The 16,755-nt window shown below is 40.5% G+C and overlaps 1 protein-coding gene across 1 annotated transcript in view; it reads right to left on the bottom strand.

Moving 5' to 3' along the window:
• The window catches only part of LOC126195460 (neural-cadherin-like), a 368,993-nt gene that overhangs the window by 59,165 nt on the left and 293,073 nt on the right, over nt 1-16,755 (bottom strand). Inside the window, exon 15 of the mRNA XM_049934087.1 lies at nt 4,319-4,581. Coding sequence (XP_049790044.1) covers nt 4,319-4,581 — 263 coding nt within the window. The remainder of the gene's footprint in view (nt 1-4,318; nt 4,582-16,755) is intronic.

Genomic DNA, 16,755 nt, shown 5'->3' with positions numbered 1-16,755 from the left:
TCTGTGGACACGACTAACAACTAATTGCCCTACCAGATGAAAGGCCATGAATATGCTATGGCCATGGAAGTAGTTGGCAATGCAATTGTGGAACTTATAGATCACTTTACCTGCTACTTTACAGCCTTTGCCATTTAGATTCGACCTCCCCTCCCTCTTTCATCAGCTTATCTGAATTACGTAGATGGGAACTGTACATGCTGCACATACTTTGGCACTGAAATCCCCCTGAAATCAGTCTCAGTTTATCATTGATTACAACCAGTACATCCAACAGCCAAGGTAAAGATGCCTCGAATGTCATATTCACACTCCCCCCCTATCCTTCTGAGGTCTGTGCTAGGTTGTTGTTGTTGTTCTTGTGGTCTTCAGTCCTGAGACTGGTTTGATGCAGCTCTCCATGCTGCTCTATCCTGTGGAAGCTTCTTGATCTCCCAGTACTTACTGCAACCTACATCCTTCTGAATCTGCTTAGTGTATTCATCTCTTGGTCTCCCTCTACTATTTATAACCTCCACGCTGCCCTACAGTGCTAAATTGGTGATCCCTTGATGTCTCAGAACATGTCCTACCAACCGGTCCCTTCTTCCTATCAAGTTGTGCCACAAACTCCTCTTCTCCCCAATTCTATTCAATACCTCCTCATTAGTTATGTGATCTACCCATCTAATCTTCAGCATTCTTCTGTAGCACCACATTTCGAAAGCTTCTATTCTCTTCTTGTCCAAACTACTTATCATCCATGTTTCACTTCCATACATGGCTACACTCCATACAAATACTTTCAGAAACGACTTCCTGACACTTATATCTATACTTGATGTTAACAAATTTTTCTTCAGAAACTCTTTCCTTGCCATTGTCAGCCTACATTTTATAGCCTCTCTACTTCGACCATCATCAGTTATTTTGCTCCCAAAATAGCAAAACCCCTTTACTACTTTAAATGCCTCATTTTCTAATCTAATTCCCTCAGCATCACCCGACTTAATTCGACAACATTCCATTATCCTCGTTTTGCTTTTGTTGGTGTTCATCTTACATCCTCCTTTCAAGACACTGTCCATTCCGTTCAACTGCTCTTCCAAGTCCTTTGCTGTCTCTGACAGAGTTACAATGTCATCAGCGAACCTCGAAGTTTTTATTTCTTCTCCATGGATTTAAATTCCTACTACGAATTTTTCTTTTGTTTCCTTTGCTGCTTGCTCAATATACAGATTGAATAACATCGGGGAGAGGCTACAACCCTGTCTCACTCCCTTCCCAACTGCTGCTTCCCTTTCATGCCCTTCGACTCTTATAACTGCCATCTGGTTTCTGTACAAATTGTAAATAGCTTTTCGCTCCCTGTATTTTACCCCTGCCACCTTTAGAATTTGAAAGAGAGTATTCCAGTCAACATTGTCAAAAGCTTTCTCTAAGTCTACAAATGCTAGAAATGTACGTTTGCCTTTACTTAATCTATTATCTAAGATAAGTTGTAGGGTCAGTATTGCCTCCTGTGTTCCAACATTTCTACGGAATCCAAACTGATCTTCCCCGAGGTCCGCTTCTACCAGTTTTTCCAATCGTCTGAAAAGAATTCTCGTTAGTATTTTGCAGCTGTGACTTATTAAACTGATAGTTTGTTAATTTTTACATCTGTCAACACCTGCTTGCTTTGGGATTGGAATTATTATATTCTTCTCGAAGTCTGAGGGTATTTCACCTGTCTCATACATCCTGCTCACCAGATGGTAGAGTTTCGTCAGGACTGGCTCTCCCAAGGCCGTCAGTAGTTCCAATGGAATGTTGTCTACTCCCGGGGCCTTGTTTCGACTCAGGTCTTTCAGTGCTCTGTCAAACTCTTCATGCAGTACCGTATCTCCCATTTCATCTTCATCTACATCCTCTTCCATTTCCATAATATTGTTCTCAAGTACATCGCCCTTGTATAGACCCTCTATATACTCCTTCCACCTTCCTGCTTTCCCTTCTTTGCTTAGAACTGGGTTTCCATCTGAGCTCTTGATACTCATACAAGTGGCTCTCCTTTCTCCAAAGGTCTCTTTAATTTTCCTGTAGGCAGTATCTGTCTTACCCCTAGTGAGATAAGCATCTACATCCTTACCTTTGTCCTCTAGCCATCCCTGCTTAGCCATTTTGCACTTCCTGTCTCATTTTTGAGATGTCTGTATTCCTTTTTGCCTGCTTCGTTCACTATATTTTTATATTTTCTCCTTTCATCAGTTAAATTCAATATTTCTTCTGTTACCCAAGGATTTCTACTAGCCCTCGTCTTTTTACCTACTTGATCCTCTGCTGCCTTCACTACTTCATCCCTCAAAGCTACCCATTCTTCTTCTACTGTAGTTCTTTCCCCCATTCCTGTCAATTGTTCCCTTATGCTCTCCCTGAAACTCTGTACAACCTCTGGTTCTTTCAGTTTATCCAGGTCCCATCTCCTCAAGTTCCCAGCTTTTTGCAGTTTCTTAAGTTTTAATCTACAGTTCATAACCATTAGATTGTGGTCAGAGTCCACATCTGCCCCTGGAAATTTCTTACAACTTAAAACCTGGTCCCTAAATCTCTGTCTTACCATTATATAATCTATCTGATACCTTCTAGTATCTCCAGGATTCTTCCATGTATACAACCTTCTTTTATGATTCTTGAACCAACTGTTAGCTATGATTAAGTTATGCTCTGAGCAAAATTCTACTAGATGGCTTCCTCTTTCATTTCTTACCCCCAATCCCTATCCACCTACTATGCTTCCTTCTCTCCCTTTTCCTACTCTCGAATTCCAGTCACCCATGACTATTAAATTTTCGTCTCCCTTCACTACCTGAATAATTTCTTTTATCTCATCATACGTTTCATCTATTTCTTCATCATCTGCAGAGCTAGTTGGCATATAAACTGTGCTAGGTAGACACAGAGATTGTACCAAAAACAGCAAGAAATTCTAGAGATGTTTCCTGAATTGACCCCAGCCTCCCTTCTTAAAAACTACCACATAGTGCACATGCCTGATTTTTTTTCACAACAGCAGAAACAACGTTGCTGGCTAGCTGTTGGCAGGTGAACATGTGCAAATGGCATTTTCTGGATTTTGTGTTGTGGAATTTTGTTTTAAGCTTGGCAATTTTCAAGTTGAAACAGTCCACAAGACTCAACAAGAGCTTGGGGTTGAAGCAATCTGTGTCACACATGTAAAGGAGTGGTACTGCCACTTCAAAGACAGCCGCTCATCAGTGAGCAATAAAACACATTCAGGTGGGCCCTCAACATCTGCAAAGAATGATTTTACTGATCACATAAAGAACCTGGTGATGAAGGATAGACAAATCATGATCAGAGAATTTGCAGATGAGATTAACATTAGTATTGGATCTGTTCATCCCATTTTATGGAATGTATGGACCTCAGGAGGATCTCAGAAAAATTTATGCCCAAGTTGCTAACAACTGAGCAGAAGCAACTTCATTCAGACATCACACAGGACATACTGGATAGTGTGGACAGCAATCCAAGCTTTCTTAACACAGTGATCACTGGTGATGAGTCCTAGGTTTATGGATACGACCCAGAAACAAAGTTCAGGTCATTGCAAAACTGCATCCATCATCACAAGACCCAAAAAAAGTGAGACAAGTACACAACAATGTGAAAGTCATGCTGAACATCTTTTTTAACTCTAGTGGTGTGGTCTATGACGAGTAAACCCCAGAAGGTGCTAGTGTCAATAAGACGTTCTACCAAGAGTTGCTGTGTCACGTTGATGAAGCAGTGAGAGGCAAAATGCCAGATTTGTGGCCAGTGGGCAGTTGGCTAATTCGGAATTTTTTGGCCAAACACAATATGGTTGTGATTTGTCAGCTTCTCTGTTCTCATGGCCTAGCACCAAGTGACTTCTCACTTTTCCCTAAACTGAAAAAGGGAACAGATTCCAGAACAGGGGCGATATTATGCAGAATTTGATGGAGCAACTGTGCACCATACCAAAAGAGATTTTCCAGCAATGCTTCTGTCAGTTGCAGCAGCATTGGGAGAGGTGTATAGAAGCTGAAGGGAATTACTTTGGAGGTGACTTGCATCAAACAATTGTTTCTCAATAAAGATTGAGTTTATAAATAAAAGCCATATACTTTTTTAACAGTCATTGTATATATCAGTAAAAACTCAGTGATCATATGTGGAAAGAATAACTGTAAAATTGTAAAGTAACAGATTGAATAATCAGTTCAGGCAGCAATACTCATCCTTGTTTGACTGCTTATTGAAATTTCCAAATAAAAAGTTTTAACAATGACACATAAGCACATTATGTAATTACCTTATGCTGTTTCCTTTCCAGATACATGTGCCTCCATTATAACAGATACAGGTTTCAGGTTTCTTAAAATTTTGTGCTTCACATCCACATTCTGCTACAACTTGCATATCAATTCCAACAAAAGCTGTTCTGTTGGCATCTACCAAGTGTGGCAACTCACCAATTCTCACAACATTTGAACAACTTTCTTTGCATTTATGATTCTCCTGGAGACATTCATTAATGCCAACCATAAGCATTCTGATACCAGTCTCTCGCTCTATCTGTAAAGCAATAAGCATCCATTTTCCAATGATTTTACAATATGAATAATCCCATGTAAATGTTGTATTTTGTGACATTCAAAAAGAAACAGGTGATATTGTGACTTTCTTCAACAACAAATGACAAAAATGCTTTGTCTACAGCTTACTTTTCTTTAGCTTTCTGTTAGGTACTTGCACAGAAATTATAATCATGATCCCAAAATGTAACATGAGGCAGGATGGATATGGCACATGGAAATGTGTTACTATAATGTACAACTTCAGGATTATAACTAAGTGGTATCCTTTTACAAAGGCATACACTCTGAGAGGCTGCATATCACACTGTATTAGGGGTTATTCAACGATGGAAAATCCAGGATGGAATGTAACAATATTATGAAAAGTATAGTTGTGTGGCAAAACAAGAGCTATGTCATTTGAAAGGTACAGAGGTGAGTGAGTGTACTGGGACTTACCCCAGTTCACTACTACTACTACTGTCACGTCATCGTAACATGCCTGTGCACAGCGTACAAAACATTGTGCCATAATCTAAGTATGTAATTAAAAATGGAAATAGCTTTTCCAAACTTTGTCAGTATATACTTCAGCATATTAATGTTAAAATTGTTAAATCTCAGGGTGATCAGATGAATATGTTTCACTTAATACATTGTTTTAAGAAAATAATCAGTTGCACTAAATAATGCAGCTAGAAAGCTAAAAATTGGTCAGAATGTGCTAATGTATGTCACAATGAACTGTGGCAAGTCTCAACTGGATCAGAGCAATATTTTGGTCAAAACTGGTGTTTTTAAGAAAAATTGAAGGTGCTAAATATTAGGCTCATTAATAAGAAAATTCGTAAAAAATCAGTTTGATATGAAAACATTAACTATGTTACTCCATTAAGCTATGTCTAATAGTCTTCAGGTAATTTACTAAAAACTAAATTTGGAACAAAAATGTCCTTGTTCATAATAGATTAAATATATCTGTATTAATCATAGAAAGTTCTAATTACAGCACTTGATTACATTCAATGAATCATAAAGTTGTACCAAATTTCAAGACCTTAATGTAAATAACAATCAATACGAGGACTCTTAAAGAAGTAGTTCAGAGGTCATGTTCTACTGTCAGTTCTGTTCTAAACATTACAGCTGGCAAAGTTTAAATACAGTTGAGCTAAATGTTTTTCTGTAACTAAAGCTAACTTAACTCCAATTACACAAAAATTATGAAGATTGTAAATTGATACACAACAGAGTTATTAAACAATACGTGTCTGAGAAAGTGGCCATTTAGATGCTACTACCTGGGCTTAGAGCAGTTGACAGCGGCTGTTCTGTTAGGCTGTCCACTGTGCCCATATATAAATACGGCCAGAGAGGCAGAGAGAACACACTTCGCTCTGAGCTATCAATCTGTCCGCATCAGTCAAATGCCAGCATACATACTGCCTCAAATGACATCACAGCCAGGCTGCTACCAAACACGTGTTTTTTGGTATTATAGTTGGAGTCACGAACAGTGGCAGTCGAGTTTAGACTTATTCTGACAGCCATGAGCATTCAGTAGTGTTCTGAGTGCTCTGCTCTGAATGCTGTAGCTAATGCGAGCATTAAACATGATTGTTGCAAGTTGTTTAGTGAATTTATATTTCATTTGTTGTGAGTTGTTATTGCTGACGGTGGTGGTAAACAATAAATTCTGCATAAGCAAGGAAGAGACATAATTTGCAGGATATACACTTCCTTCAAGTGGAAAGCATGTGCATGTGCGTACCGCAACTGTCGCTTGCAATCACCAACAATGCCATTCCTGTCCATGCCTCAACATGTGTGAGCTGCTATCATTCATGGATTGGACTATAATAGCAAGTGAACTCATGAGGACTGTACCCTGTCCTGGATTGCTTAGATTTTGCAGAAGTAACTGTTTGTGTACCACCTGTAATGGTGACTTTACTGCATGTTACCGCATGGTAAGTGGTGAGATTATTTTCCAACTTTGTGGCGAGCAATTAACTTTGATGATTAGAAGTCAGGGTGAAAGACTATTTTAATTGAAACTTACCATAGAGGTCCCCTCTAAACTGCTCATAGTGCTGTTTATGACAGGGACATTATTATTATTATTATTATTACTTTGTTATTATCAGGAATATTGCTATGTTTGTGCATGTGAACTTTTACTGAATGTATGAATCAGTTCGAATTCAAAACTTTTAATTATAGTCATACTACTTGGTCCCATTGAGTAAATAGGAAGTGAGCACAAGAGGAAAGTGGACTTGCAGAATGGAAATTATGGTCAGTATGTTCTCCGTTTCTTTCTGGTTGACTGCAAAAATAGCTTTCTGGCTTTCGTAAAAGATGGCAAAGCTAATAAAATCCATCTGCCGCCCCACATATGGTGCACTGGTTGGGAAATTGAACACTTATAGTGATCAGAACAAAACAGCAAACTTGGTAGATACTAACAGGATACTGAAGTGAAATATGCCAATGCCAAAACCTGTGTGAGAACAGTGCTAAGATTTGCTTGTGAGTGTGGAAACTAAACTGTGAATATTAGTCACAGTAACCTTGATTGTGATGGAAGGAGGGAAGAAGATGACACTAGATCCTGATTACCACCAGCACTGATGTTATAAGAAGACAGTGCATCATCAGGGAGCTGTGTGGACCTGCGAGCTACCTGCAAGCTACGGTGCAGGCTCACCCATGCCTGACAGAAAAGATGAAACCAGATAAGATTATCATGGGACTAGATGATAAACTGCCTTGATATTGGCAGAAAGCACCATTTCCACACGTAGAGATAATATGGATAGCTTTACTGAATATCTGGAGAGAGTTGAAAGAACAGCAGCTGCTGAGAAGTAGCTGCAACATAATAATAGGTCTTCTAATAATCATGTAAACAACAGCAATAATGATAATGGGAACATGAATGTTAGAGGTATGGAGGTCCAGAATACAAAATGTAATTATTTTGGTCATAGTAATGGTAGAGGAAGAAGGGGACAGCAACCACGCTTTATCAATAATTATTATAACGAAAGCAGAAATGTACATAATGTGACATTGAGACAAGATGGAGAGCAGAATGCTACTCTATCTGATACTGTATCAAATGAACACAACTGGCCATGTGAGGGAAACTAAGTCCCATCTATGAGAAAACTGGTGCTCACCAGGAGGAAACAGTAACACTAATGTGAGAGTTGTACACCATCATGGATCACTTATATTTTACTGTCTGTGTGCTGCCCACAATATTCAAAAAACTACATAGCAAGTGGTGGGGTTATTTTCCACTTCTGTGGTGAACAACTAACTTTGATGATTAGAAGTCAGGGTGAAAACCATTTTGATTGGAACTAAGAAGTCTCCCCTGACCTACCCATAGTGCTGTTTATGATAGGGACATTATTATTATCAGGAATATTACGAAGTTTGCGTATGTGAACTTTTACTGAATATATGAATCAGAAATCAAAACTTTTGTTCATAGTCATAGTTCCTGAGCCTACTACGTAAATAGGAAATAGAAACATTTCTTTCAGTGAGCACAAGAAGAATGTGGACTTGCACACTGGAAATTATGGTCACTATGTTCTCCATCACTTTCTAGCTGACTGCAGAAATAGTTTCCAGGCTCTTGTAAAAGACAGCAAAGCTAATAAAATCCACCTGCTGGCCCATTGGTATTATTCTCCATATAGTGAAGATGGTGAGCCTCCGATAGGCACACCAAAAGTCAGTAAGAAAATGAGTTTGCAGCCAACAAGGCCTTTGTCAGAGATAGAAAACACACACAAACACACACACACACACACACATACACACACACACACACACACACACACACACACACACACCAAAATGCAACTCACACACACATTACTGCAGTCTCTAGCTGCTGAGTGTGTTGAGTCGCAACTATGTGTTTCATAATATTGTTGTAGTAGAGGTTATTTTAGATTCAGTGTCTAGAGAAACTTTTGTACTTAAGATTTTAGTTGATTATAGTATGTACTTCCTGAATAGTACAACATAATCCCTAATGATTCAAAATATTATCTACTAAAAGCTTTTGGAAAATATCACTGGACAAAGCAAACCACAGACCCAACTGAAGCATGAAATAATTTGGTTATGAAAATAGATATAGCCACCTTCCAATTCAAAGTAGTGTGCGTTGTAACCTCACAGTTAAATCATAGAAAACGATTGTGGAAAATGCTTTCACTAGTAGGTGATATGGCGTGTTGTTAATGTCATTACATTTATTGACAACGTGACAGTGCCAGCAAAGAAGGTGGTGAAACATAAAAGAAAAATATTGAAACTGAGTTAAGTTGATGGTGTGATACCAACTAAGTGCAGTGGTTTTCAAATACACTATGTGATCAAGAGTATCTGGACACTCCCAAAAACATACGTTTTTCATATTAGGTACATTCTGCCACCTATTGCCAGGTACTCCATATCAGCAACCTCAATAGTCATTAGACATCATGAGAGAGCAGAATGGGGCGCTCCGCAGAGCTCACGGACTTCGAACGTGGTCAGGTGATTGGGTATCACTTTTGTCATATGTCTGTAAACAAGATTTGCACACTCCTAATCATCCCTAGGTCTACTGTTTCCAATGTGATAGTGTAGTGGAAATGTGAAGGGACATGTAAAGCACAAAAGTGTACAGGCTGACCTCGTCTGTTACCTGACAGAGGCTGCCGACAGTTGAAGAAGGTCCTAATGTGTAATAGGCAGACATCTATCCAGACCATCACACAGGCATACCAAACTGCATCACGATCCACTGCAAGTACTACAACAGTTAGGTGGAAGTTGAGAAAACTTGGATTTCATGGATGAGCACCAGCCGCTGCGGCCGAATGGTTGTAGGCGCTTCAGTCCGGAACCGCACTGCTGCTATGGTTGCAGGTTCGAATCCTGCCTCGGTCATGGATGTGTGTGATGTGTTTAGGTTAGTTAGGTTTAAATAGTTGTAAGTCTAGGGGAATGATGACCTCAGATGTTAAGTCCCATAGTGCTTTGAACCATTTGAATCATGGTTGAGCTGCTGCTCATAAGCCACACATCAAACCAGTAAATAACAAACGGCACCTTACTTAGTGTAAGGAGCGTAAACATTGGATGACTGAACAGTAGAAAAATGTTGTGTGGAGTGACAAATCATGGTACACAATATGGCGATCCGATGGCAAGGTGTGGGTATGGCGAATGCTCAGTGAACATCATCTGCCAGCGTATGTAGTGCCAACAGTAAAATTTGGGATCTGTGGTGTTATGGTGTGGTCGTGTTTTTCAGGAGGGGGCTTGCATCCCTTGTTGTTTTGCATGGCACTATCACAGCACAGGCCTACACTGATGTTTTAAGCACCTTCTTGCTTCCCACTGTTGAAGAGCAATTCGGGGATGGCAATTGCATCTTTCAACAGAATCGAGCACCTGTTCATAATGCATGGCCTGTGGTGGAGTGGTTACACAACAATAACATCCCTGTAATGGACTGGCCTGCATAGAGTCCTGACCTGAATCCTATATGTTTTGGAAAGCTGACTTCGTGCCAGGTCTCACCGACTGACAACGATACCTCTCCTCAGTGCAGCACTCCATGAAGAATGGGCTGCCATTCCCCAAGAAACCTTTCAGCAACTAATTGAACCCCCATATGCTTGTGATAGTGGAAGCTGTCATCAAGGCTAAGGGTGGGCCAATCCCATACTGAATTCCAGGATTACCTATGGAGGGCCTCCCCCCATGAACCATGGACCTTGCCGTTGGTGGGGAGGCTTGCGTGCATCAGCGATACAGATGGCCGTACTGTAGGTGCAACCACAACGGAGGGTTATCTGTTGAGAGGCCAGACAAACATGTGGTTCCTGAAGAGGGGCAGCAGCCTTTTCAGTAGTTGCAGGGGCAACAGTCTGGATGATTGACTGATCTGGCCTTGCAACATTAACCAAAACGGCCTTGCTGTGCTGGTACTGCAAACGGCTGAAAGCAAGGGGAAACTACAGCCGTAATTTTTCCCGAGGACATGCAGCTTTACTGTATGATTAAATGATGATGGCGTCCTCTTGGGTAAAATATTCCGGAGGTAAAATAGTCCTCCATTCGGATCTCCGGGCGGGGACTACTCAAGAGGACGTCGTTATCAGGAGAAAGAAAACTGGCATTCTACAGATCAGAGCGTGGAATGTCAGATCCCTTAATCAGGCAGGTAGGTTAGAAAATTTAAAAAGGGAAATGGATAGGTTAAAGTTAGATATAGTGGGAATTAGTGAAGTTCGGTGGCAGGAGGAACAAGACTTTTGGTCAGGTGATTACAGGGTTATAAATACAAAATCAAATAGGGGTAATGCAGGAGTAGGTTTAATAATGAATAAAAAAATAGGAGTGCGGTTAAGCTACTACAAACAGCATAGTGAATGTATTATTGTGGCCAAGATAGACACGAAGCCCACGCCTACTACAGTAGTACAAGTTTATATGCCAACTAGCTCTGCAGATGATGAAGAAATTGATGAAATGTATGATGAGATAAAAGAAATTATTCAGGTAGTGAAGGGAGACGAAAATTTAATAGTCATGGGTGACTGGAATTCGTCAGTAGGAAAAGGGAGAGAAGGAAACATAGTAGGTGAATATGGATTGGGGGGAAGAAATGAAAGAGGAAGCCGCCTTGTAGAATTTTGCACAGAGCATAACTTAATCATAGCTAACACTTGGTTCAAGAATCATAAAAGAAGGTTGTATACCTGGAAGAATCCTGGAGATACTAAAAGGTATCAGATAGATTATATAATGGTAAGACAGAGATTTAGGAACCAGGTTTTAAATTGTAAGACATTTCCAGGGGCAGATGTGGATTCTGACCACAATCTATTGGTTATGAACTGTAGATTGAAACTGAAGAAACTGCAAAAAGGTGGGAATTTAAGGAGATGGGACCTGGATAAACTGAAAGAACCAGAGGTTGTAGAGTGTTTCAGGGAGAGCATAAGGGAACAATTGACAGGAATGGGGGAAAGAACTACAGTAGAAGGAGAGTGGGTAGCTTTGAGGGATGAAGTAGTGAAGGCAGCAGAGGATCAAGTAGGTAAACAGACGAGGGCTAATAGAAATCTTCGGGTAACAGAAGAAATATTGAATTTAATTAATGAAGGGAGAAAATATAAAAATGCAGTAAATGAAGCAGGCAAAAAGGAATACAAACGTCTCAAAAATGAGATCGACAGGAATTGCAAAGTGGCTAAGCAGGGATGGCTAGAGGACAAATGTAAGGATGTAGAGGCTTGTCTCACTAGGGGTAAGATAGATACTGCCTACAGGAAAATTAAAGAGACCTTTGGAGAGAAGAGAACCACTTGTATGAATATCAAGAGCTCAGATGGCAACCCAGTTCTAAGTAAAGAAGGGAAGGCAGAAAGGTGTAAGGAGTATATAGAGGGTTTATACAAGGGCGATGTACTTGAGGACAATATTATGGAAATGGAAGAGGATGTAGATGAAGATGAAATGGGAGATAAGATACTGCGTGAAGAGTTTGACAGAGCACTGAAAGACCTGAGTCAAAACAAGGCCCCGGGAGTAGACAACATTCCATTAGAACTACTGATGGCCTTGGGAGAGCCAGTCATGACAAAACTCTACCATCTGGTGAGCAAGATGTATGAGACAGGCGAAATACCCACAGACTTCAAGAAGAATATATTAATTCCAATCCCAAAGAAAGCAGGTGTTGACAGATGTGAAAATTACTGAACTATCAGTTTAATAAGTCACAGCTGCAAAATACTAACGCAAATTCTTTACAGACGAATGGAAAAACTGGTAGAAGCGGACCTCGGGGAAGATCAGTTTGGATTCCATAGAAATGTTGGAACATGTGAGGCAATACTAACCTTACGACTTATCTTAGAAGAAAGATTAAGAAAAGGCAAACGTACGTTTCTAGCATTTGTAGACTTAGAGAAAGCTTTTGACAACATTAACTGGAATACTCTCTTTCAAATTCTGAAGGTGGCAGGGGTAAAATTCAGGGAGCAAAAGGTTATTTACAATTTGTACAGAAACCAGATGGCAGTTATAAGAGTCGAGGGGCATGAAAGGGAAGCAGTGGTTGGGAAAGGAGTGAGACAGGGCTGTAGCCTCTCCCCGATGTTATTCAATCTGTATATTGAGGAAGCAGTAAAGGAAACAAAAGAAAAATTTGGAGTAGGTATTAAAATTCATGAAGAAGAAGTAAAAACTTTGAGGTTCGCTGATGACATTGTAATTCTGTCAGAGACAGCAAAGGACTTGGAAGAGCAGTTGAACGGAATGGACAGTGTCTTGAAAGGAGGATATAAGATGAACATCAACAAAAGCAAAACGAGGATAATGGAATGCAGTCAAATTAAATCGGGTGATGCTGAGGGGATTATATTAGGAAATGAGACACTTAAAGTAGTAAAGGAGTTTTGCTATTTAGGGAGTAAAATAACTTATGATGGTCGAAGTAGAGAGGATATAAAATGTAGACTGGCAATGGCACGGAAATCGTTTCTGAAGAAGAGAAATTTGTTAACATCGAGTATAGATTTAAGTGTCAGGAAGTCGTTTCTGAAAGTATTTGTATGGAGTGTAGCCATGTATGGAAGTGAAACATGGATGATAACCAGTTTGGACAAGAAGAGAATAGAAGCTTTCGAAATGTGGTGCTACAGAAGAATGCTGAAGATAAGGTGGGTAGATCACGTAACTAATGAGGAGGTATTGAATAGGATTGGGGAGAAGAGAAGTTTGTGGCACAACTTGACTAGAAGAAGGGATCGGTTGGTAGGACCTGTTTTGAGGCATCAAGGGATCACAAATTTAGCATTGGATGGCAGCGTGGAGGGTAAAAATCGTAGAGGGAGACCAAGAGATCAATACACTAAGCAGATTCAGAAGGATGTAGGTTGCAGTAGGTACTAGGAGATGAAGAAGCTTGCACAGGATAGAGTAGCATGGAGAGCTGCATCAAACCAGTCTCAGGACTGAAGACCACAACAACAACAACTATGGAGGGCGCCACGAACTTGTAAGTCATTTTCAGCCAGGTGTCCAGATACTTTTGATCACATAATGTATCTACCCAAACCTGTAGTAGACAGAATATATGTTCCATTGAGGACATGGGCAACTGTGTTATTAGACAGAAATTTTTGAAATATTATGAACAATGCAAGAAAATGCAAACTTTGCAAAATCTTGGAGCACTATATGTCAAGGCTAACAAGGAAAATAAGAGAAAATCAAACATTGTAGTAAAAGAGAGATTGCTACATACTGTAAATAAGACACATAAGTTGCAGATAGGAAGAGACACATACACGTACCTTTCACACACACAATCAAGCAGGCACACTTCATGCACACACGACCCCAACTCCATCATCTCTGGGCAGAATCCAACATCATGTGGGATGCAAACAGCAAACTGAAAGGGGTGGGAAAGAGGAAGGGGAAGGTTGGGGAGAGAGATGAATGCTGTCTGGTGGAGTATGCAGGGACCAGACTGCCAACACACACAGCATCAGGAGATTGTGGGACAGGTATGTGGGGAAAAAAGGAGCAAAAAAAGAAGAGGAGTGGGCGGACATGGGCAGATGCATTTGCAGAGGGCTGCAAATCAACAGGGTGAGTTATGAGAATGGGCAGGAGATGATATGACAGAGGGGGTGGAAATTGTTTGGTGGAAGGTGTGGGGTCAGCATGTTAGTGTAGGTTGAGGGAGGGATAATTACGGGAGCAGAGAATGTGTTGTAAGGATAACTCCCATCTGTGCAGTTCGGAAAAGCAGCAGCCATTGACATCCAGTGTGTTAAGTTCAGCTGCATGCTGAGCCACAGAGTGGTCTACTTTGCCCCTAGCCACAGTTTGGTGGTGGCTGTTCATCCTGTTGGACAGCTGGTTGGTAATCATACCAATACGAAAAGCTGTGCAATGATTGTAGCAGAGCTGGTAAATGACATGGCTGCTTTCACATGTGACCTGGCCCCTGATGGGGTAGGATAAACCTATGACAGTAGGCAAAGGAGTGCCCCCTTGTCACACAGTACTAGTCTGCACTGGAACAACTGAACCATATCCTTTGTTGGGGCGGGTATCATATCCCTGTGGAAGACCCATGTGCAATACCAGTCCAATCCACCCACCAAACACTTTCTACTCCAGTCCTGCCACAGGTTTATCCTATCCCACCAGATGCTGGGCCACCTGTGAAAGCAGCCATGTCATATACCAATTCTGCTGCAAACACTGCACAGAGTTTTATGTTGGTATGACTACCAGAGAGCTGTTCAGGATGAATGGCCACAGCCAACTGTGGTCAAGAACTAAATTGGTGGTGACACAACATGCAGCAAAATGTAACGTGCTCAATTTCAACAGCTGCTTCACAGACCATGCCATCTGGATCCTTCCCTCCACCACCAGCTGCTCTGAACTATGCAGATGGGAGTTACCGTATTTACTCGAATCCGAGCTGCACTCGAATCTAAGCTGCACATGAAAAATGAGACTCGAAATCAAGGAAAAAAAATTTCCCGAATCTAAGCCGCACCTGAAATTTGAGACTCGAAATTCAAGGGGAGAGAAAAGTTTTAGGCCGCACCTCCAAATCGAAACAAAGTTGGTCCATTTGTAATATGAGACATAATTTAGGTCGAATGAATGGTGGTACAGCTATAGTAGTTTGGTTCGAGTCGTAAGCTTAGCAGTTAAGCTTTACGAGGTAGCCATTGCTATGCGTCAAGCGCTCCGTCCGTATTTATATGGGTATCCTTCCTTTTTCATATGCTTCATCTGGTATGAATTGATTGCTTATTTTTCTTTGATCTGATAAGTGCCGTTCTTTTTGTTATAGGTGTTTACGTCACTCTAAGCTGAAAATGCATTATTGTACTGTGTCATGCATTGTTTGTCACATTCTGATAATGAGTGTTTACGGCCTGTCACCGCTCGCGGCATGGCTTGCTTTTGTGCACGCTACTACCGCTTACAATTAAAAAAAAAAAAAAGAGAGACAAATTGTCTCATTAGTGGAACAATGGCAAGAGACTGCTATTTGTTGTTACTTACACTGCTGCTTTCTTTGATAATGATCAACAAGAACTAAATAATAGACTGCGTATGATAGAAGATGTTCTGAACGAGAGTTTAGCAAAAATTTTTCTCCGTTTTAAAATCTTTGCAGATGCCTCTTTAGTTCATTACATTCTACACAGAAATTAGGGTCATCTTAGATTTAAAAATCTAGTCAATTGCCGTGCTTCATTTCTGACTGTATCACTGTTAAGCATAAGAATAATACAGATATAAACACGACATGATATGTATATTCTTCCACGTTTGCTGTTGTCTCACTCTAATTTCGTAGTTTATTAGGTAGACAGGATTTAAATGAGATAGCAGCAAACACGATAGAATATATGGCAAAATGTTTACATTCATATTATTCTTATGGTGGAGAGAATACTGCATGTAATTCACAATTCAATAAGTTCCTATTAGCAACCATCTCTTCTCACAGGTAGGAAAAAATTCAGAATGTAGAGTTGGCCATATTGACAAACATCCCAAACAGTCGGATTTTCATAGTACATTGAAATGCTGCTACATTCGAAGATGAACAATACAGAATTTGTATTTACTTCATTGGATAATGTATGAAAATGCAGTGGTCGAAACTCGGGGCGGAGAAAAAAGCTCATCTTCCACCTTTTTTTTTAAATGTACTTACTGACGCAGAGGTTTTGGCGCCAGTATTTATCTTTGTGCCTGCAAAGCAAGCCTGTGTAGCACTACATATATTCGACAGCAGAAGTTAGTTGTGGCGGCACCTACCAACATTTTTCAGAAGTTCCGCTTAGTTTGCACTTGATTCTAGGCCGCAGGCGGTTTTTTGGATTACAAAAACCGGAAAAAAAGTGTGGCTTAGATTCGAGTAAATACAGTATCCTTGCAACACATCCTTCACTCCTATAGTCATCCTGGCATCAAACCCACTATCCCCGCACCCTTCGCCTAGCAGTTTCCCCTTCCTCTGTCCTATCACACCCCTACAATTCATGTCCCCGTGTCACCTTCAACATTCACCATACCCTTCCTGCTCCAACAGGCA

This window comes from Schistocerca nitens, chromosome 7 (genome assembly GCF_023898315.1).
Source record: "Schistocerca nitens isolate TAMUIC-IGC-003100 chromosome 7, iqSchNite1.1, whole genome shotgun sequence".
Lineage (NCBI taxonomy): Eukaryota > Metazoa > Arthropoda > Insecta > Orthoptera > Acrididae > Schistocerca > Schistocerca nitens.
The sequence above is the reverse complement of the archived record's forward strand: the minus strand, read 5'-3'. Positions and strand labels throughout refer to the sequence as shown.